The sequence below is a fragment of the Hemibagrus wyckioides genome, linkage group LG01 (genome assembly GCF_019097595.1).
Source record: "Hemibagrus wyckioides isolate EC202008001 linkage group LG01, SWU_Hwy_1.0, whole genome shotgun sequence".
NCBI classification, from domain to species: Eukaryota; Metazoa; Chordata; class Actinopteri; order Siluriformes; family Bagridae; genus Hemibagrus; species Hemibagrus wyckioides.
This window is the reverse complement of record NC_080710.1, coordinates 8,302,124-8,326,282: the sequence shown is the minus strand read 5'-3', so window position 1 is coordinate 8,326,282 and position 24,159 is coordinate 8,302,124. Positions and strand designations below refer to the sequence as shown.

The 24,159-nt window shown below is 40.4% G+C and overlaps 1 protein-coding gene across 1 annotated transcript in view; it reads right to left on the bottom strand.

Annotated features, from left to right (window-relative positions):
- The window catches only part of bcam (basal cell adhesion molecule (Lutheran blood group)), a 50,835-nt gene that overhangs the window by 11,073 nt on the left and 15,603 nt on the right, over window positions 1-24,159 (bottom strand). Inside the window, exons 2-8 of the mRNA XM_058398138.1 lie at window positions 3,513-3,634; window positions 2,735-2,948; window positions 1,158-1,234; window positions 953-1,049; window positions 538-720; window positions 320-444; window positions 95-236 (exon numbers count right to left, since the gene is read on the bottom strand). Coding sequence (XP_058254121.1) covers window positions 95-236; window positions 320-444; window positions 538-720; window positions 953-1,049; window positions 1,158-1,234; window positions 2,735-2,948; window positions 3,513-3,634 — 960 coding nt within the window. The remainder of the gene's footprint in view (window positions 1-94; window positions 237-319; window positions 445-537; window positions 721-952; window positions 1,050-1,157; window positions 1,235-2,734; window positions 2,949-3,512; window positions 3,635-24,159) is intronic.

Sequence of the window (24,159 nt, the reverse complement as noted above, 5' to 3'; positions counted from 1 at the left end):
AACTCTTTACAGTGTTGAATATAAGTGTATCTAAGTAAAGTTCCTCTGAATTAAATTCACAAATATTTTAACTTCTGTCTTTCTAGTGACTCACGGTGCACGTTGAAGGTGAGAGTCTTGACCAGGTCAGCATCCAGAGCATCGAAGTCCATAGCTTCACACTTGTAGGTCCCTGCATCATTGCGTGTGACGCTGTGCACAATCCACAATCCGGTGTCACTAGTGTATGGTTTGCCCTGCATGGAAAAGACTCAAAGAATGAGCAACAGTGAAAGGAAGAAGGAGCAGTGGGCATCTGGTACTAAAAAGTGACCCTCACATCATTTATGGTGAACTCAAACTGAGGCTGAGGGTTTCCGTCCGTCTCACATTTCATCTGGACATCATCTCCCTCTTTGATCGGTGCTGTGTTCAACAGTTCGAAGTTCACTTTCTCGGCTGGGTCTGGAGGAAGAAGAAGAGAATGAGGATGAGCAGAGCTTCACAGAGATTCGGAGAGAGATGACGACGACGTCCATGCACGAGTGCGTGACTCACAGAGCAGGGTGAGGTTAAAAGGTTCAGAGTTCTCCTTTTTGATCTCGCCGTTTGGCATACGGTACTCCACAGTGCAGTGGAACACTGACTTGGCGTCCTTCTTCTCGGGTTGGAGATGCAGAGTGCTTGTGACTGTGAAGAGACCTGAGGACTCCTTCACCACACCTGGGACCATGTAGATCTCTGACGGAAATAGAGAGATTTTTAAAGGTTCAGTTTCCCAGAAAAAAAAAGTTACGAAGATAACACTTTGGCAACGTTACAAAAACATTACACAATGGGCTCTAAATGTTGCTCACACAACTTTGATATAAGCAAATCAAGTAGCCACATTTTGTATAAAAAAGCCTTCCACACTTTAGAGAACTTTAGAGTTTAGGTTTATCAGCTAATGTAAGGAGAGTTCATTACTCACTCTCTTTAGGATCTAACACCTCTGGCAGTGGATTAGAGTCTTTAAACCAGATGATACGAGGCTCCGGGTGACCGTTGTTGCTTGTGCATTTGCCCACCTGAAAATAACACCATGTTATAGTGAAATATTAGTTTTTTTTCCAGTTATTTGGAATATAAAATGTGCTACTTAAAATCAAAAGACCTAAGCTCTGGACAAAACATACCTGATGTGCAACTGGGCCATCTGGGCTTAAAGGAATGACTTGTTTGTTTTCAGACACCACTGGCTTTTCTGGAGCATCTGAGAGAGAAAATGAAAGAGAGAGAGAGAGAGAAAGAGAGAGAGAGAGAGAGAGAGAGAGAGAGAGACAGACAGACAGACAGAGAGACAAACAGACAGACAGGGAGAGAAAGAGACAGACAGAGAGACAGACAGAGTGAGAGAGAGAGAGAGAGAGAGAGAGAGGAAGAGAGAGAGACAGTCAGACAGACAGAGAAAGAGAGAGAGAGAGTTTATATATTACGTAAGGAATAAAACACTTTTGTGCTGTTCCAGGAAAATAACCAATGACCTCATGGTGTTTACTGACCCAAGTCCAACCAAAACTAGTCTTATTTATTAAATGAAAAAAGATTTAATCCCCAGCCTTACACATAACTAACTCTTTGCAACTGTGTTAGAAAATGATTGTTAAATCTGGTCATTTATACAGAACTGGAAAGTAGTTTAAGATGATTGAGATGATAATAAGAGAGCATCAGAAAAGCATCTGGGTATGTTAGAGCTGCATTATACACTACTACAACCTCCTGTCTCTCCCCAAGCTCATTTCCCCGCACCATTAGCCATTAGCCCCGCTGCATGAGTCAGCGCTCTCTGGGGAGGAGAGTCATTCACCATCATTAAAGCAATTACGGCTCTCTCTGGTACGTCTGGATAGGAACAGGACACAGCCCGTGTACACAAACAGTAATATATACACTAGTCATAATGAATACATTTCGCACGTATTCACATGCACACGTGTGGGACAGTAAATACAGGTGAAGATTAAACACACCTAGCACACACTAATGCTTTCTTATACCAAGTAGAATAAAGTGGATTTCTGGCATATGGACTATTTCCATGAAATTGGAACATTTAGGCCTGGAGGCCTGGAGACCATGTGGTGTAATATAGTGTAATATAGTCTCTGGAGTAACTTCAGGTCAAGTGTTCTGCTTCAGGGTATTGATGTTTGGCATGAAAAGAAAAAAAGGTTAAGCCCTCTTATTAAAGGTCTTTAGTAGCCTGTCCCCGCTGGACATTTCTAAATAAGCGTCTGACAAATTAATATAGATCTGACCGAGAGGTTTGAAGGTTTGGACGTGATAAGAGGTTGTTTTTCGAGATCAAGTCATTAACACTTATTCAACCCTACCATCACACACTCATACACAAACACACACACACACTGTCTTAAGGCCAGAGGAATGACATCCATCAGACATGATTGGTGAACTAGCCTAGCTGTGCTAATCAACTGAGTCAAATATGCAACGTTCACTGTTTTAACTGACCTCTGATCAGCTAATTAGGCTAATAAATAGAATTAAGGAAGCTCAGGTCCATATATGTAGTATAACATTTACTCTGTGGACAACGACCTTAAACTAGACACCAGGGACTACATTAGGTGGTGGTGGTGGTGTCTGGTTCTTGAAGAGCTCCAGTAATCATATATCCTCATGTGCAAATTCAATTCACCAATCAGTGATGCGCCTTGGTATGCACCTCACTTACTGGCAGAAGACTTACCGAAAACTCTGAGTTTGGTCTCAGCCTCTGAGGTACCCACAGGTCCTCCGTCCACCTGGCAGAAGAAGCTCCTCTCATCTGTCACCTTTACTGAAGAGATGACCAGGGTCATGTCGGTTTCCATGGTGACGCGGTCTGTTAACAGTGTGTCTTTATCAATGGCAGAGTCTGTGAGTGACCTGAAAGCTACACGCTTCCGTGTGCCAGCAGACTCCTGAGAGAGGGAGAGAGAGAGAGAGAGAGAGAATGACCCAAATCAGTCCAGTACACAGTTGTGATGGTGGTGATGGTGTGGGTTTTTTCCCATTACTGCAGCAAAACTGTAGCCTACAGGCAAAAAAAACAAGAAACATTTCCAAAAATATTTACTTTCTACAAAGATGATGTTATGCTGATAAGAAGCCAGTTTTACATCTGAGGCTATAAATAGAGACAGCTCTAATAATGTGGTTTAACCAGACGTGTGATTGAGATACGCGTAAAAGCGAGGCATATTACAGCTGTCAGAATTTCACTAAAGATAGCTGTGTGGTTTTGGCAGTTATCACTTTTATTTATCTTGCTTTAAGCAAAAACAAAGATACTCTCATCAGCATTATAGAATTGACTGTATAAATGGATATGTGCACACACACACAAACACACACAGACACACGGTTTGATACCATGTAACACACTACATTTCCCCTCCTAGCTCAGACACAGATGATGCAATATATTGAGTGTGTAAAGACAGAGTAGATAAAAAAATATAGAGGAGTGAACTGAATGTACTTACAATGAACCACTGGACCACAGCAATAGACCCGGTGGTGTTGTAGGAACAGGGCAGCCGGGCAGTTTCATCTTTAAGCACATCCACTGTAGGAGTCACCATGATTGACACTGAAGCCAGACATACTAGAGAGAGAGAGAGAGATTTCCGATTAAAATTGAATATCAATATTTTTGTCTAGCTTTATCTTATCATTTAAAAGCCATGCAAATGCAACTCTCCATGTTTGACAGCACGACTGCTCTAATATTTATCATGTCAATAAAAGTTGAATACAATACAAATGTAACACTTTACACTTGGAATCAAACTGAACCCACAATACAACCTCAAATATAAAAACCTCTAATTCTCCATTATCTAACTCTGAATGTAAGTATTAAATGAATGTAGCATTGCTCTGTCTCTCTCACACACACACACACACACACAAAAACACACACACACACACACACACACTGCATGCACTTTGTCACTGAATACAAGCAGCCCTGCTGAGAAATGATACACACTCGCACACACTAAAGCCATTGTGTGTTTCCTGCAGCTGTTGGGAGTGAGAGAGAAACACGACAAGCCTCCTGCACTTTTGATAACTTTGTGCTATGAAAGATTTAACTATGGAGGCAGGGAGGTTATCAAACGGAGATTATTTAACAAAGAGACATTCTGTCTTATATTGTGAGTCATACACCGATGACCTACCTACTGTAGGACCTTCCTAAGCTCCACGAGGACGTCTTGCACGATTTCTCTTTCAAACACACACACAAACTCGTGTTCGGTAGCAACTGACGAAATCTAGCCTTATATAAGGTTTTGCGGTGTTCTTCAAGTCCGCTGAGACCCAGGTGTGTGTTTACACTCTGGCTAAGAAGGTGCTAAAAGCACTGCAGGACAGAACGAGCTGTCTTTCAGCCGCCTGAGTGAATCACGAATCACTGTGTTGCTCCGAGAGCTCTGCAGCATCAGAGAAAAAGTTTCTTCTTTAAGTAAAAGCTGCTGCTGTAACCATAGAGATGGTCCCAAACATCCTATGCATCCTGAACATCTTAATCATCTATAATCCAAGTATCCAGTGTCACCTAAAAGAGGGTGAGGTGCCTGTTTACCTGCCTAGCTTTCTCATGCTGTCTCAGGATGTTAAAACTAAAAGACTTAAAATAATAAAAGCATCTAAATAAAAACTGATTGCAGAATTACATACAGAGGATTACGGCACTCTATGAGATTAGCTGCAAGATGAGATCCGAGAGCCTCGGTGAAGTGAACTCAGTCCAGATATCACTGATGTTTCATTTTAGAAATCAATTGACTGTCTCATTTCCAAATATAGAAAGAAAAAAAAAACAAAACAGAAAAATCCTTTTGTTCACAATTCACACACACACACACACACACACACACACTGCTTTGAAATACACACAGTGGTTTGAAATGACCTTTGCATGTTAGAGTAGGAGTGTGACATTTTCCCGGGGTCACGCAGTCAGACCTCACCACATACGTGTTAAGAGATCAAACGAGTTTTCCCGTCCTGAGAGGATCTCTGATTTCCTCAGCTCCCAACACACACACACACACACACACACACATGTACAGCAGTCTGAAAACTGACTGGATAGTAAATACAACATATATAATTTATTAGGTGTGTGTTAACAAATACACGCTGGTGCACTTTGTTTGTATACAAGACCAGGACTGTCAGGTGATGGATCGCTCTCGGCTCTCAGCACAGCAGTGACACTAAGAAAGCTACTTCCTCATGACGTCTCGGGGAGTTTTTCCTTGCCACTGTCACTTCTGGCTTGTTAGAGATGGAACTTGTCTTTCACACCAGTCAAACTTTGAGAAAGCTTGCAGTCTCAGGCTATTTGAAGTTCTTCACGTGGAGAAATACGGGAGTGTCGGAGTTCAGTTTGTGTTTCTGTGCCGAAGCCTACCCACGTTTTTATCATTTATGCAACAACGTAATAACACACTCAGAGAGGCTTAGCTCACTGTACGATAAAAGGAGCTTCACATAACAACGTACACTGCTTTATCTAGCTCCTGGTGTACATTCTGTCTACTTATCCTTCGGTGTGACATCAGGTCAGAACACCCTGGTACAGGATACCCTCATGAAGAATAAGAATAATGAGTAAAGAGAATAAAATACAAAAGAAAAGAAATAAAATAAAATAAAATAAAATAAAATAAAATAAAATAAAATAAAATAAAATAAAATAAAATTAAATTAAATTAAATTAAATTAAATTAAATTAAAAGAAGTTTAGAATGCTTTCATGTCAGTGTTCAGTCGAAAAAACTTCCTTTAAACTGATCCAAAAATATCCAATACAACAGCAGTCCTTTGGTCAGACACTGACCAGTGATAAAGTACACACACTGTACCTAATACACTGATTCAGTATCATTCATTATTACTACAAAGTGCACACTTGCATGTACATGGATGTGTATACAATACAATACACATATATATATATAATGAACGTCGCAAATCTGACCCTGAAACAGGATTTTATTTTTAAAAAAGTGACCACAAAAGATTCAACTGAATGAAATTTCAAAAGCAATAGATGATGGATATTCTAAAGCATTAAAAAATACAGGAAAAAATGAAACAGCAATTCTCAGTGCCTCCGGGATTTAATGATTTTGCAGTCGGAGAAATGAACGTAAAACCACGCAAACTCTGAGAAATTACTGCAGATTTATCACAGATTTAGGCTGAGACACCACGTGACATCATGTGACATCATCACAACACAACAGGACATTCAGCCACGTGTTGTTCACGTGTTTTGAACATGATATTATAGACAGTTTAAAAGAAAAAGCACAAAAACTAGTTGCATCACAGGTTTTTTTGGGGAATAAAAACAATTCCAAAAACTCTGAAATCCTGTAGGGATTGATTCCTAAAATCTCTCAATTTCACTGTTGTGTACATATAAGGCATTATTTTAAGGATGTAAATATTCTTAGAAATATTATTACTGATATAAGTTCTTTTTCTAGTCTCTTTATTAAGAATAGAAAGCGAGAGGAGGCAGATGGAGGAGTGTGTAGTGTTTGTGCTCCATCATAAATCCTCTGGCTTTTTATGTGCCATGCTGTTTGTGTCTCTCTTAGGACTGTCCTGTGTCCTTTACGTGATGAGAGAGGCTCCTGCTGTCTGTTTCTACCCCGGGGAGCAGCTGGCCACAGCTACTGGGGCAATTAGCTGGTAATTAGTGCCCTCCCTTCCATCCTGACCCCCAGCAGAGGCTAGGAGGTGTGTGTGTGTGTGTGTGGAGGCGTGTGTGTGCAGGGTGGGGGGTCCATTCATCAAAAAAGGAGGACGGTAATCGGATTTGAAAAAGAACGGCGAGAGTGTAAGAGGAGAGAAGGGAGGGACAGATGGGTACGAGACTTTCCGACTGCGAGGGACAGAGACACCGACAGACACTCACACTGAGTGAGCATGGTGGACTTGGGGATGGAAGAGTGCGCACACACACACACACACGAGCAGTAGAAATAAGTGTTTAGTGTATCACTGAATCTCTACACTACACTTAGATATTGAAGATGCTGAAGTTGCCCCAGGTGCATGATGGGGTGTGTTTTCTTAACGTCTCGGACACACATACACACCACAGCAGGAGAGCAGAGCCTAATTATGAGAAGAAGAAGCAGCTGCTTCTCCTCATCATCATCTCTCAATATCCTTTTATTAGCGTTTTTGTCCTTCATTGTTCCTTTTTCTTTTTATTCCCCCATATACCCTGCCTTAAAAAAACAGATCAACACCTGTGCCATCATTTATTGTTTCATCTTAATCATTAAAATCATTTTTCATGCTTACTATAGTGAGGCTTTTATTCCTTTCTGAACCAGTGTCATTACAAGAGCACACACACACACAAACACACACACACACACAGTGGGAGGGCTGGTGAATGTAATGATTACTATTCACTTTTCCACACTGTATAAACACACACACACACACACACAAACACACACACACTCACACACACTCACACATAGTGGGAGGCCTGGTGAATGTAATGATTACTATTCACTTTTCCACACTGTATAAACACACACACACACACACACACACAACTCCTTTTTAACGCCTGTATATCAAATTATATGACGATTAAACTATTTTATCATTGCAGCTTATTTTTGCTACACAGTGTGTGTGTGTGTGTGTGTGTGTGTTGTGTGCTGAGAGATGAGAGGAAGGACAGAGACACTAAATAGAATTAGCCTGTGTCTGTTTTTGATGTTGGCACAACAAACACAGCCTGTGTGTGGAAGTCTTGCCAGAGATACACACGAGTCACGAATCATACACACACACACACACACAAAATACCCTGCAGTGCAAATACACTGATGCATATGCACGATTTTATTCCATGTCATATGGATGCATACATATTAGTGTGTAAATATCAGAGAGCACACACACTCACACACACACACACACACACACACACACACACATCTGCTACAGAATTAAACCAGCGCTATGGGCATTACAGTGACTATAACAGCACGGGATAAGAGTGAGAAGAAGAACCTCAGAACACCCTGACATTTCCAAATAACACACACACACACACACTTGCTGTCTTGTTAATTTGGATTTGCATCATTACTTACAGAACACACTCTTTAATCAGGCAGATATTCTCATCCAACCCAAAAGAAATCAGAACCCCAGGTTAGTGTGTCCAATCTTATCCGCCACGGGTCTGTGTGTGTGTGTGTGTGTGTGTGTGTGTGCAGGTTTTCCTTCCAGTCACACAGGAGCCACACCTGATTCCACCTGTTTAATCCTGGCTTGAAACCCTACACCCTTACTGACACTCTTCACAACATCAGACACTTTGAGTTAAGGGGAATTCCTCAAAATCCCAGAAGTGCCTACTGAACTGATTTAAACACATCAGCTTCTGGTCACTAAGACAGAACCTTGACCTCCGAGGCACCAGAACTCAGTGAATCTGAAAAGATGTGAATAATAATACTAAACATAAATATTCATTAAATGTTATAATGTCCTGCTGGGTAGCTGCTACTGCCAGGAGTAATCAGATGCAAAAATATGCAGATTTGGATCCAGCCTGATAAAGATGTTATAGTATAATTATAATTCTGCACGGAGCATTAAACTGCATTAAAAAGAATTACTTAATAAAGAGTAATTACTCAAGACGTCACTCATTGTTCTCAGTATGAAGGAGATATGGACTTTTTTTTTAATTATTAGTTTCATTGTTCCTGAGGTTGTATCTCGGAAAAGACATATAAAGAATATAAGGAATATAGATAGATAGATAGATAGATAGATAGATAGATAGATAGATAGATAGATAGATAGATAGATAGATAGATAGATAGATCAGACAGACAGACAGAGAGATATATAGATAGATAGATAGATAGATAGATAGATAGATAGATAGATAGATAGACAGACAGACAGACAGATAGATAGATAGATAGATAGATAGATAGATAGATAGATAGATAGATAGATAGATAGATAGATAGGCAGGGAGGCAGACAGACAGACAGACAGACAGACAGATAGATAGATAGATAGACAGACAGACAGACAGACAGACAGACAGAGATAGATAGATAGATAGATAGATAGATAGATAGATAGATAGATAGATAGATAGATAGATAGATAGATAGATAGATAGATTTCCAAAGTGTCATTTATTAATAAACGATAAATAAGAAATATAGATTAGAATTATCAGTAACTCAAGGATTTTGCAGAAATGAACACAAATCAAAAGGAAACTCTATAATATTCAGAGGGGAGTGCAATTCTTTTCGAATTTACTGTGGATTTATTTTTTACAGATTTGGGCCTGGGTCATGTGACATCATCCTCATCCTCATCCTCATCACAGCACACATTCAGCCCAAACATGGCTGTTTAACATGAGTACAGCTCTCTAAGGTCTACGTGTCTTCACTGATAGGAGTTTACAAAGAAGAATCCTGTGCTTGCAAGTAGAAAATCAGACATTTTCGACAATCAAAATACTCCTTATAATCCAAAAAGGGGGTGTATGTTAAAGCATTGGTTGTTATATTTAATGTTGTGGAACATCTGTGAGGTAGATTAGTTCCTGTTATTACTTCTCTTAAGCTCATAAAGGACAACACGGAAAATATCACTATTGTTACTGATCTTCTGCAAACATGCACTTCTGTGCTTCCAGGCAATAAATGTCATTATTTACTGTTTTGTTGTTGTTGTTCTTTTCACTGGACTGTTGCTGCTGCTGCACTGAGTCTGGTTGTCCTGTGGCATTCCCTGGCCTTTGATAGACAGGGGAAAAGGGGAGCTGAAAAACTGTACAGAAGAGCCACGGCCACTACTTGTGTACCCACCTAGTGTATGAGGTTTAGCACTAAGTGTGTGTGTACGGAATATACTGTATGTACTGTAAAAGTGTACTTATTTACTCTGTGTGTGTGTGTATGTGTGTGTGTGTGTGTGTGTGTGTGTCTCTGTGGGGGGTGGAGAGGGTCAGGGTGGGTCCATGTAAGGCCTGCATCAGTCATCGCCACCATGATGAGACAGGAACAGGTGCAAGAGCAGGAACAACAGCTGCAGCTTTTCACACACACACACACACACACACACACACACACAGTCACAAGGTAGGGAAGAAAGATGGGTGAGAGGAGAGGACAGAAACGAATAAAGCAGGAAGAGAGAGCCACAGACAGGAAAGAGACAGGAGGAGAAGTATAGAATAAGAAGTGAAAGTATAGCTATAACAAACTTGTGGAAAATGTCATGTTGACAAAATGCGAAATGAAAAAGAAATGGAATAAAAAAAAAAACATTCGGCTGACTAGTCTGCATGAGTCATTTAAAGACAGCTGCTTTAAGTCATCAAGCTATTTATTCTTATAGCATAAACCCCTTGTGATCATCTGACTGCCCTTCTGATGCTGAGCCAAAAACCTAGTGCAGTCTCTCTCTCAGTGTCTCTCCACTCTCTCTGTACTCACCAGTAGCATAGACATGACACAACTTTTCACCATGACCTAAATGACAAAAGAAGACTTACGTGCATCCTGCCAGTTTATAAAAGTTCATATCATTCAGTTCAGAGATCTTATGATCTGCCAGAATATGCACTGCTACGTGTTACTGGGTTGCTGAAGGTCATGTCTGTTTTTTCCTCACATGACCATTATAAATTCACTCCAATTGTCTGATACATGCTTAAATTAGACAGCACTTTACCATACACTTCATGCCATTAAAATGAACAAGCTCACTGTGTAAATAAACTCTACTCTATCAGCCAATCACATCCATGATGTTTTCCTATTTCTGCCATTTTTCTCACCCATTGCACTCACTTGTCTATTTCCACCCACCAGCCATCTCTTCCCTATCACATAACACCTACAAACCATGGAGGGTAAAGGCTAAGAAATACTTCCTCCAAGACATGTGATTCCTCCAGCCAGTGATTATTTTTTAATCTGATGCTCATACACACAAGCTGGAAGGCGCTCTGCCCTCTTCCACATACAGACACCTGTAATTGGCTACTGTCACTGTGACTGACAAGGAAGAGATCCTGGATGCCATCTCTCTCATTCATTTGACTCCAATTCTGTCTGGAATCATATGAATTCAAACTCTTCTGACGATAGGGTGAACATGTTTCTTTCATGCTAATCAGAAGCCCAAAGACGCGTACATGAAAGACCTTTTTGTTAAGCTTTTACAAAGGCTTACAACAAACCATTAATGCTTGCCAATTTATTTTCAGACAGATGCAGAAAGGTCCTTCTGGAGCCTGGATATCAAAATGTCCTTGCATGTGTAGACAAAGTCGTAAAGACATCTTCCTCTGTAGGGGGAAGTCTCACACCTCCAGAGTTGGGGGTTATCTCATGTGCTTCAGGGGTTTTCCTCAAGGTTTCTCCCAATTGTAGGCTGAATGTCATGTATGTAGTGTGTGAAGGGTGTGTGTGTGTGTGTGTGAGTGATTGCGCCGTGATTGGTGATTGGCCCTGCAACCAGGGTGTCCCTCACCTTGTGTCCTGAGTCCTCTGGGACAGGCTCCAGATTTCCTATGACCTTATGTAGGTTAAGCGCTTCATAAAAAATGGATGGATGGAACTTATTTTATAGCCTTAAAGACATCAGTATGACATTTATGACAAGTGTATGTCACATGCTGGACAGAACAGAATGGAGGAAGAGGATAATGAATAATGTGGTGCTGATCCAACACGAAGTGGAAAATGACTATCAAGTTTGCTTCAGAATGATGTGATCAGCGATACGGTGCTGTGTGTATGAGTTGAACTGGGGGGAAGGGGGAGTGGTCTCTTAAATCATTCCTAAACATCCTATACCATATATTACCATTCAGATCCTTTTAAGGCATATATATGCACAGCGTGATCCCATCAATCACGCTTATACTGTAGTCATTATGATTCCCATTAGCACTATGCATATGTGGATTCATAGGGATTCTCCACCAGTGCTCAAATGCCTCACAGATGGATTGATCATTAAGTCTAAAGGCAGAGAAATGAACACCGGTCTTCTCACTGCATTTCTCTCTGCCAGGGCATACTGCAGTGCTCCTGAAAACTCTCTCTCACTCTCTCTCTTTCAGGATAAACAGAGTAAAGTGGACTACAAGGTCAGCTTGCTCCCAGTCTTTTGTCCCACAGCTATTTTGCTCTGTTACTGCTTGTCCTGATGATAAGATCACGGGTCAAAACCATTGAAACCAAGGACAGTGCAACTAACCATCAGGCTTGTAAAAGAGCAAGTGAGAGAGAGAGAGAGAGAGAGAGAGAGAGAGAGAGGAAATATGATGTTAAACAGTGAATTCAACAGAGCTGGTCCTCTAATTACCTTGTAAATAAACACTCAATGGGCAGCATGGTGGCTTAGTGGTTAGCACTGTTGCCTTCTTACTGTTGTCCTGGGTTCGAATCCCGGGTTCTAACAGACAGGGGCCTTTCTGTGTGGAGTTTGCATGTTCTCCCCGTGCCTGTGTGGGTTTACTCCGGGTACTCCGGTTTCCTCACAGTCCAAAAACGTATACTAAGTTGATTGGTAATTCTAAATTGCCCATAGGAGTGAGTGTGTGTGGTTGTCTGTCTATATGTGGCCCTGTGATGGACTGGCGACCTGTCCAGGGTGCACCCCTGCCTTTCGCCCAATGTGTGCTGGGATAGGCTCCAGCAGATCCCCATGACCCTAATTAGGAATAAAGCGGGTATGGAAAATTAATATGGATGCTATAGACAGTCCTCTGCTCATTCCATTATTTTTATCTGATGCCAAAAGAAGTTCCTGTCCCAAGTTTTTTCCTCATATCATCTCTGGGAACTTTACAGATCTAAAATCCGCATTTCTGTAATCCAAATAAATGAAAACATGCATGTTCCAGTAAAGCAAGCGTGTTGATTACACCCGTCTGAGCTTAGCCCATTACTAACTCAATACACCAGACACATTCTGGTATCCACCGCCCTGCATTTATAATTCATAGCCAAGTTAGTTAGCTGGACCATTTTGTCCACAAGGGCGCTGCGTCTAAACTTCAATTAATAATTCAGTCGTATTTTTCATTTGTAGCTCATGCAGTCGATGTTTTATTCATTTTTTCACACTGCTGCTAAATCAGAAAAAATAAAAATAAAATAACGCAGCTCAGTAAGGCTGATGCCAGGAAGGGCTCATAGAGTGAAACAGGAAACATTACTGCGAAGGTTACTTGAGGTCCAGTCAAACATCTATTAGCTAGAAAGATTTGATTAGCTAGTCAGATTAGATAATCCATTAACCCTTTAGAGTCCTTGGAGCTGTCACTGGGTCTGAATTTAGCATTCCACTCATAACTAAAGAGCTTTCATATTTCACTGCAGTTACTAAATCATTCAAAAATAGTTAAGGATTAATGTGCTTGAAGCTGAGACACTACAGGTGAATAGGTTTTTTTTATTTTTCACTTTTAGAACAATAATGATCACAGTTTTCACAGAAACTTTGCATTTCAGTTGATTTCAGTATTTTCTGTATTGCTCTTGCTTTTCCTTGCTTAAACCAAAAATCTAGGTTTTATTTTTTTTAATGTATAATGGAAAGTTTAAAGGAAATTTGTTGGAATATCATTATAGATTAGAAAAAGAGAAAGAAAGAAAGAAAGAAAGAAAGTTAAAAATGTATTATTTAAAAAATATGACCATGATTTTCTAAAAACAAAATATGCATTTTCAGGACAAAATTGAACAAAAATCCAACAATAATCACCACTTAACAAATAAAATAAAATACTTAAGGGAAATACCACTTAAAAAATAAGGAAAATAAAATCTTTTATTTCTAAAACCTGATTGTGAGTAATACAAATCTTTCCTACATTTCAGAAAACGTGCACAAAAACATATACACAGTTTTAATCTGATTGACTATCTTTTCCTACCTGTAGTGTCTTGCCTTAAGACACAGATCTGAATAATAACAAAACTAAAAGACAGTCTCTCTGGCAGATTTTGTTTTGATCTTAACACAAAATCGTACAAACTTTATGATATTTGAAGGAGCTTGCGATTTCTTTAAAATGACCTCAGAGTTTCCGCAGATTTGAGCCAAGACGAGTCATGTGACATCATCGCAACACACAACCAACCAAAGCCCTCTTCACTTCACTTGCATAGAACGTGAGTAACAGCGATTATAAGAAAGTATTCCGCAAGTTGCATTGCAAATTTTAAAAAAGACACAAAATTCAGACAGCAGAGGCAAAAAGGGTCAGATACAGCCTATTGCTCTCATAAAACAATATATCTGTCCATTATGCCAGGCAGGGATACTAAAGATACAAATCTGCCAGTGTAAATAATAAATGATATTATGTGAGATTCGATATGCAGTAAAAACAACCCACCTGACGAGACACCTGAAAGCCAGGAATCTAATTAGGGAGCATCAAGAAGGAGGAAGGAGGCTGAGATGAAAAGACCAGTGAATATTTCATGTTTAGGGATGACCTGTCCCTCCACACCAATACCCATCTACCCTCAGGCACTCCAGTTCCTCCATGCACCTTCGTCCCAACACCCACCCTCTCTCTCTCTCTCTCTCACACACACACACACAAAAACTAGTCCCTTGCTCCCTAAGAAGCAGTGAACCTCTAAAAATGTTATAGGAGCCAGAGGTGAGGTTGGGAATTCATTTAGATTGGGAAAAAAATTGGGAGAAACGAGAGGAAGAAGAAATGTAGAGCAGAGACGTGTGAGGAAGACACCTATTAGCAAGAGTGCAGTGTGTGCAGAAGTGTGACAGGTAAAGACCTGTTAAAGGATGAAGAGACGCTGAACCTTCAGGAAGGTGTGTGTGTGTGTGTGTGTGTGTGTGAAGGGATATTCCAGGCTGCTTTTTATCCATTTATTTCAACAATTTATATCATTATCTATAATAGATATTTGCTTAGTGAAGCAATCAAGCTTGGGTAGGGTGCAGATGATGGTGCTGCAGCCAGTAATGAGACGAAAAATGGAGTGAATTAAATATGAGAGAGAGAGAGAGAGAGAGAGAGAGATGAGGATGAGGGAATGGAGGATAAGTGCAGCAGGAGAAGCTCAGTGACAGTCGTTATGCTGTTGCAGAAGGTGACAGTGTCAGGATAACAGTGACGCTCACGTGCGCCGTGCACGTTTCTACCCGCTGCCGTACTGCTACAGAATGCAGGAGAGGCTCTGACAACACACAGGGGGATGAGTGAAACTGATTTGTGCTAGAGGGCACAGAGACAGAGGGAGGGAAGCTGAGTCAGAAGATGAATAACAGGACTGTGTGAGACATTATGCTGCAAACTAATCTCACTAAAAGGGTTAGGACTTTGAGTGCTGTCCTCCCTCCCTCTCTCTCTCTCTCTCTCTCTGTCTCTCTCTCTCCCTCCCTCTCTCTCTCTCTCTCTCCTCTTCACCTTCCCTCCCTTTCCCTCTCTCCACATCCTCATCATCCCATTTGCATTCATATCACTGTCCACTTGTCTTCCTACTGTAGACCTCCTGTAGTTTTGTCAGATCTGATCTTTGTTAGTTCATGCTTGATCATTTCTAAACATTTCAAAATATTTGAATGGATAACATTGGGGTTTTGTGTTTGTGTAGCTGATAAGCAGAAGGAGCAACAGGAGGCTGAAACAGGGCAAAATCAACTGTACTGGAGTCGACACACGGGACAGGAAATGTGCTCGTGATGAAGAAAAACAACACTACCGGGACTAAATAACGATATTTTCTCTGTTACAGTCTATGAAAAAGTCCTTAGATCATTTGCGCTAAATTCATACACACACACAAACACACACTTACAGCATGTGCCAGATGCCCTTATCCAGAGCGACTTAAATTTATCTCATTTATACAATTGAGCAGTTAAGAGCCTTGCTCAAGGACCCAGCAGGGGCAAATCAGTGGTCCTGGGATTTTAACCACTGGGCCACCACTCCCCAGTACATACACACACACACCTCCACACACACACACACACACCTTCTACAGCACACATCTCAATCTAGTACACTGGCGTTGAAGTTTCACACTATCTGTTTTTTCCTAATTTCTGTCTTCTCTCCTTTCTTTAGCTATATTCTCTCTTACACAACAGCTTTGCTGACTGAACAAGGGTAGTGTCAAAGTGGACAAACACACACACACACACACACACACAAACACACACACAAACACACACACACACACAAACACATGAGAAAGCAGAAGGACACTTCTAATATCAAGTACCCTCAACTGAAGTGCTGAAGTTCAGCGACACTTCTACAGACCGCAGAGATGGGAGTGTGAATGCTGCCATTGTTTCAGACTGTTTGCTTTCAGAACATTTTAACAAGCGGGAATTTCTTCAAGATCAGATATTATATATTATGGGTCTTGTACTTTGTCATTTCAGAACCTCAACTATGGACACATTCACTTGCAATGCCAACCAGGGACATTACAGCATTCATGTGCCATATATTAGTACATTGCGGTTGATGTTTTAAATTCTCAATTCCATTTATTTGTATAGTGCCTTTTACAATGGACATAAAAAAGTAGAGAAACAGAGAAAGGAGGAAAAAAAATATTAAATTAAATTATTTAACAATTTTATCCCTATTTGATCCCTAATGAGCAAGCCTGTGGTGACAGTGGCAAGGAAAAACTCCCTGTGGTGATATGAGGAAGAAATCTTGAGAGGAACCAGGCTCAGAAGGGAACCCATCCTCATTTGGGTGTCACTAAACAGTAAATAATGTAACTATAAGTAATTACTGTCATTTCTAAAACAGCAACCAAGGGCTTATGAGGAATTATTAGGTCAATGTAGTTTCTGAGTTCATTATAGGGACTAGCTGAAAGATATAAAGTGACAAGGTGACAGATATGAGATCAGGGAAAAACAAACAAACACAAAATCAAAGCCCTTATCCAGAGAGGCTTAAATGTATCTCATTTATAACAATTGAGGGTTAAGGGTCTTGTTCAAGGTCCCAGCAGTGGTAAACTGGTGGCCCTGGAATTCAAACTCACAACTTTCCAACCAGTAGCCCAACTCCATAATCCCCGAGCTACCACTTCTATGATTCTTTAATGTTCTTGCTCAAGGACCCAACAGTGACAGCAAGGCAGCTCTGAGATTTGAGCTCACAACCTTCCGATTAGACCATAAACCCCTTAACTACTTAGCTATCACTTCATGCTCACACAAAAAGCTATTTGTTTATACAGTAAATTATTGTTTGCATCAAACGTTGCATGCCTCCATTGCACTCTGACATCTCTTTTTTCTCATGAACGTATTAAAAAGAAGATAAGTGCAAGTAAAGTCTATGGCATATTTGAAATTCACTACTTTTTTTTGCTGATTTGAATTTTTCAGGAACTGCATTCTGTGCATTTTACTCAAACTAGGACTGTTCACTGTAGAATATGTTTTTGCTCTCATTTCCCAACTCATTTCTCTCTCTTTCTCTCTCTCTCGCCTCTGGCTGGCAGAGGTCCAGGTCCATTTAGGTAGGAATCCCTTTTGCACTAATGAGGCTGGAGCTTGGCAGGCGAGACAGAGATGGAGAGAGAGAGAGAGAGAGAGAGACAGAGAGACAGAGAGAGAGAAACAAAAATGTATTACAGTAAAGCTGAGGGTTTTTCTTTCCTGACAGCCAGCACACAAGAGTCAAAATCTCCTGCACTGTGCAAGCTACTTAATCAGCCACACAACCACCCGTTCTGTTTATGTGAAGCTAATATGGTTTCCTTTTAATTTCACCACGTATCTTGCCGGCTGCTAATCTAATACAATCGCGCTTCGGGTATAGGAGCGCTTCTTCATAGTGAAACTTAATAGCAGGAGCCAATTAAATGTTGCACAGGCCTCACGAGAGCAATGCGACGGCAGGGTGTGTATGTGTGTGTAAAACAGAGATAGAGGGAGACTCGGTGGTGTGTGCAAATCTCGTTCCAACATCAGGTAAAGCTGCTCTAGAATGCCAAGCAAAATGCAGATCGAATTCAAGGGTTTAGGGGGAAAGGGGAGGACAAGGATGAGGAGGAGGAGGAGGTGATAAGAAGAGGCTGAGCAGGAGGTAGTAACTGCACTGCTGCTACACTTTCCACCATGCTGCTGTGCACCTGCTACCCCTCCACACCTCCCTCTCTCGCTCTTTCTGCCTCTCTTTTTACCCCTTTTTATTGATCTCTCTCTATCTTTTAGCCCCATTTCCCCTCCTTAAATCAGGGCATATTCATTCCTCTTCCTGCTCTCTGTGCTTCCCTCCCTCGCTCCGCTTTTCAGAACACTTCATTTTCAATTCTGCCAATTCTGATTATAATAAGTGCCACATAAGGCTTTCTCCTTTTCTTTTTGGCCTTCTCTTCATCCTCTCCCTAATGCCCCATGCCTCCTCCTCCTCCTCCTTATAATGGTGTGGTTACGGTTATGATGGATTTTGACGAAAAGGATACAACAAAGACATCGAAGCAGCATCTGTACGGGTTATCAGTGTAAATCAAGCCAAAACACTGCAGTAAGCCATGCTTTTCACAGCTAATCCGTCCATTGCCCCCTCTCTCTCTCTCTCTCTCTCTCTCTCTCTCTCTCTCTCTGTTTTTCTCTCTCTCCTGTCGCTTTCCTTCTTCCCCATTCATTTTTCCCCTATTAGGGAGGATTAACTTCAAATGCTTGGATGAACTTTAGAAAGTGGGCAGTAAAAAAGTCACACACCAACACACACACACACACAGGAGACTGAAGGCAGACAACGTGTAAACAAGTCTGAGGAGAGGCCGAAGATCAATACAGCCTGTGGAGAGCTAATCCACATAAACCCTGCATGAACTAAGAACTTTCTCTTTAATGATTGCACTCCTTTTTCCCCACTACTTGACTTTTATACTCCTCAGGTAGCTATTAGATTATTTTCCAATTCTTTGGCTTGTTTAGGTGGTTTAAACTTGTTTAAGCGAGTTTTGCTAGCTACTCTGATGTAGATTATGTTAGCATTCGCTATGTGATGTGAGTTAACTTACGCTAGCTTTTGTTTTTCTACTCTGAGGTCACCCACTTTTGTTGATTTGCTTATGTTCAGGTAAAGTTAGCATACTAGCACTAGATAGTCTGCTAGCCAACCAGCTAATGTTATTTCATTCTTCATTTGGATAAAATACAAACAAGCAGCTAAGGCTGTAACTTGGCATGAACATGAACTAATGTGGAATAAAATCTGTGAAAGAAAACCTGTATGAGAATGTTATTTTTGGTTAATAACACTTTCATAATCCTTCAGAAAAAGCTTATTAGTCTTTATTCCTAACACTGAGTTCAAATTATTGCCTGTGGAGATTTTTTCATGTGCTTGACATGTAGATGTGTCATTGGAGATTTCCTGCTGGTTCCCAGGTTTCATCCCATTTTCCCAAAAACATGATCACTGACTCTAAACTCTCCCAGTGTGTGAATAAATGTGAATGTATGTGTGAAATGTGTGTGTGTTGCTCTGCATTGGACCAGTGTCCCATTCCTGAGATCTGGGTCCATCATGCCCCTGACCAGGATAAAAAACTAACTGAAGATGAACAAATACTAAAACAGAAAGTCTCTCAGATTTGAGTGTAGTATAGACCTTACCCTACTTTACTCCTTCTTCCAAAATTACACACTACTTTATATAAAAAATAATAATAATTCCATCCAACAAACGGTTAATTATCAGCTTATAGATTCTGAATATGTAATTTGAAAAACCATTTTTACGTTAAAAATATTCAGCTCTCAGACCTGCTACCAATTGTCTACCATTTTAACCTCAACCATATTACATTTGCATACTGCAACATGATTGGCTCTTACAAGTTATGATGCAATAACAGCTTCCTAAACCAGCTTCGCAGCTCAAATGAAATCCCCTGGAAATATTTAATCAAAGAAAAAACATTATACGAAATGACTCAAATACATACTGCGCATAGCAGACATAGTAGCATGTGTGTGTGTGTTTTTGTGTATTTGTACTGGGAAACTGTTTGTCTTAGCTCCAATCGCCGCATGTTATACAGAAAACATCACCGAGATTACATTAGAATTCCAGCTTGTGAGCGCATTGTTTTTTGTTTTTCCAGTGCTTCATACCAACACCTACATCAGAGAAAGTGTCCAGCACGTCCTGACACATACATGAGTTCAGACGCACTGAATACCAAACACACACACACACACACACACACACACATATATATATATATATATATATATATATATATACGTGCACTGAGTTCCATACACATTAGTGAGGCGCGTGTTGACAGCTGAAGACAGACGGGATGATAATGCACACATGCAGATAGACCAGGAGCCAGACAAATATGAGCAGAGGGAATGTTGTAGGAAAGATGTACATATAAGGGGCTGATTTGTAATTCTGACTGCTGAAATCTTTAATACTGAATCGACTTTTTCAAAGCATCAAAGCAAAGAAACACAAAAAGTTGAAAGTTACAGCTCATCAGTTAAGGCGCTAGACTACTGATCTGGAGATTGTGGCTTTGTTGTGGCTTCTCATCACTGCTTGCCATAGTTGGGTTCTTGTGCAAGAACTTTAACTCTCAACACCTCAATGTGATGAATTTAGGTCACTCTGAATAATTGAGTCTCATGCAAATGCATGGCTTTAATAAAAAATAAAAAATAAAAAAAAACCAGAGCCTTAGTAATCAGACACTAACTGTGACTTTGGAACTAGAAAACAGATACCATAGACGGAGATTAGAATCTAATCAATTCAAATAACAGAACTCCCTTTATGACAGACAACTTTTAAAGTTTTGTGAGCCCACGACTCGATTCGATTGCTGTGCTGTTTGGGAATGCTAGCATGCGAGAACTTCCCGCCCTGAGCTCCTCGTCCAGGGGGGAACATTACAATCTAGTCGCTTTTATTACGACCCACCTGCCATCTCTCACTCTGTCAACACACCCACCCACCACACACACACCCACCCACCACACACACACACACACACACACACTGAGCTCTGTTTCAGTAGGAAAATAACTGTAAATTTAAAGTGTAGATGGAGCCAAAAGCAGAATGTCACAACACTGTGACAGTCGGAGTCAAACTGTCATTACTGGAGTGACAATAATGGAGAAATAGAGGAGTAAAGGAGAAAGAAGGATGGATTTGATGTTTAAAATAAAGCTGTGGCCTATGTTTTAGGCTATAACAAGGATGGCATGTGAACTTTAAATAAAAATGTTTATTCATGCACTCTGTACCAAACACCATGAGCTAAAGACCCCAAAACAAGGAAATAGTAGAAAAAGGAAGCTTACGTATTTATAGATTAGAGTATTGAGCTGTACTTATTATGACTAGACACTGTAATTGTATAAATGCGAGTCAGTGTACAGATAAATGAAGAGGAGGTGGGCAGAAAGATCGAGGCTAGCGATGCGAATCCCGCACATTTTGAGTGCTTGCTCAGGAATGCACCAAAACACGGCGCTGCACGTCTCAACACGCAGACAGAACACGGGGGGTTTTACCTGAAGGAAGCTGAAGGTCTTGAGAAAACAGGAGCCAGGACTACGGTTTGCACAAAGCTAACCTGGAGGCTAGGAATTTCTTAATTCTTAGTTACATTAAGTTTTCACTCGCAGTTTTTTTCCCCATGACTTCATCGCAAAAACAGTTCTGTTGAATCAGTGTTTATTTAGTATTAGTTGTAGTTTTTTTTTTTTTTTAATTTTGGATTACATTTTGATGGATTGTATGTGTTACAGCGTTGAATTTTCTTTTTAAGGCTGTACATTTTATTTCCATTTGTTCAATCTTTTTTTTTTTTTAATTTTTTTTTATTTTATTTGTCTCATACACAACCACACACAGTGTGGTTTTTTTATGTCTGTGTCATGAAAATAAAATTAAAAAAAAGAAAATGATTTAGTAAAATAGTTGCAATAATTTTTATTGAAATAGAATTACTTGAATAAGCAAAGGAAAAATATAGAGAAAATATTAAAAGATATATATATAATTTATGAATTTATGAAAATGAATGGCAGAACAGAAGAATTACGTGACACTGCTTCATTTAATCTAAACACAGATTCCCTTTTTTTCTCTAGTAGTATTGTGTTCTGTGTTCTGCGGTTTTTAAATCAGTTTCCTTTTGGTTTTAATGTGTTTTAATCACACACACAAACACACACACACACACACACTTATCTGTCACTAAGTACCAGACATGGAGACACCAATCCTTGAGACTGTAATTAAAATATGTAGATTAGATAAGTGTGTAAGTTTTTTCTGTCATGTCAAAACATCCAGTCATAAATGTCTACAAAACACACAGACACACACACACACACACACACACACACCCTGAGTGCACTTTACACATTTCCTGTTTTTGAATGTTTCATATGCAAATATACATTCTGAGAAACTGGCACACTTCCCTTCTTCTGGAACGCCTTTGCGTCACATGTGTGTATAACCCGAGGGCACGCTTTTCAACTTCTACAGCTTATCTTCAGCTACATAGAAAGCATAACTCCCATATCTCACGTATAAACAGTTTCAACGTCACACAAACACACCGCAAATAACTGAATAAGGCTTTAAATCTCTCTCTCCCAGGATGCATCTCTACAGAAAACCAAAGCAGGTTAACACACAGCAGCAGTGTCCACGGTTAATACCACGTCAAGGTCGGGAAGATCTTACGATGTTAACAGGACGATAAGTCAGCGCATGACCGACGCAAACAGTGACATGCACGCAGACACGCACACACAAACACACAGATAGCAGCAGATAAATGCAGTGATACAAAGCCCACACCTAGTCAGGTCAGGTGCAGGTCAGACTGCACTCAGCAGCACTGAAATGCCATGAAGACTAAGGCAACAAAAAAAAATACGATAAAAACACAAAGAGTTGCGTTAGGAGTAAAGAACAAAGAAAATCACCCGCATGACACCATCAAACAAGAAAGCAGACAGAATGAAAAAATGTAAAAGATGACTGAGGAGTGACGAAGCAGAGCATCTCACTGCAGCTGGCATTCTGACCAGACAGAGAGAAGGGAGAGGGAGAGAGAGAGAGAGAGAGAGAGAGAGAGATGGTGGTGGTGGAGTAAAACAGGGGACTCTTCGAATATATGCTTTCAACTGTAAAAAGTAAGCAGAAAAATATTCACAGAGAAAGAGTGAGAAAGAGACAGACTGAGAGAGTCAGCAGGAGAGAGAGAGAGAGAGAGAGAGAAATACAGATTTTGAGAGAGAGAGCATAGAAGAGAGACTGAAAGACAGACAAACAGAAACAGAGAGAGTGAATGATAGAAAGTGAATGAGAAAGAGAGACAGAAAGACAAGACTAATACAGAGAGGGAGAAAGAGAGAAAAAGAGAGAGAGATAGAGAGAGAGACAAAAGCAGGTAGTCGAAAGGCATCATGGGTAAAGCAGGAAACCTTTAGGGAAAGTAAAAGTGGATGGATGGATTTCTTCTTTAATCATTTATAGATTTTCATAAGAATTCAGTCAACTGTTGTACTGTTGTGGAAGCATGAGACCAAGACAACCCTGAAACTATTTGCTACTGACTCAGATGATCACTGAATCCTGCAGCCTGGACACAAGCGTGAGTGACAAGTGCATCGAGGCAGAGAGGCAGCGAAGGAGTGAAGTGATTCCAGTCAGAACCTCGGAGTGTGAGCGAGCGAGAAATCAAGAAATGAAAAAAGAGATAAGAAGGATGACAAAGAGAGGAGCGCTACTGTTCATTTCCTGCAAAGACGGAGGACAAACGCAACAGAAACGATGTGATGAGATCCTAATAAGACATGAGGCAGCTGATACAGTATTTAACACATAGATAAGGATGACCATCAAAGAACAAAGATACGCACACACACACACACACACACACACAGATCCATAATTCATTACAGTGCTCAGAGAGAATCTTCCTCAAAAAGAAAGCAGCTCAGTTCTGCTCTCAGATCTTTGCATGATTGAAAGAATAAAACACGTCAGGTACTGAATGA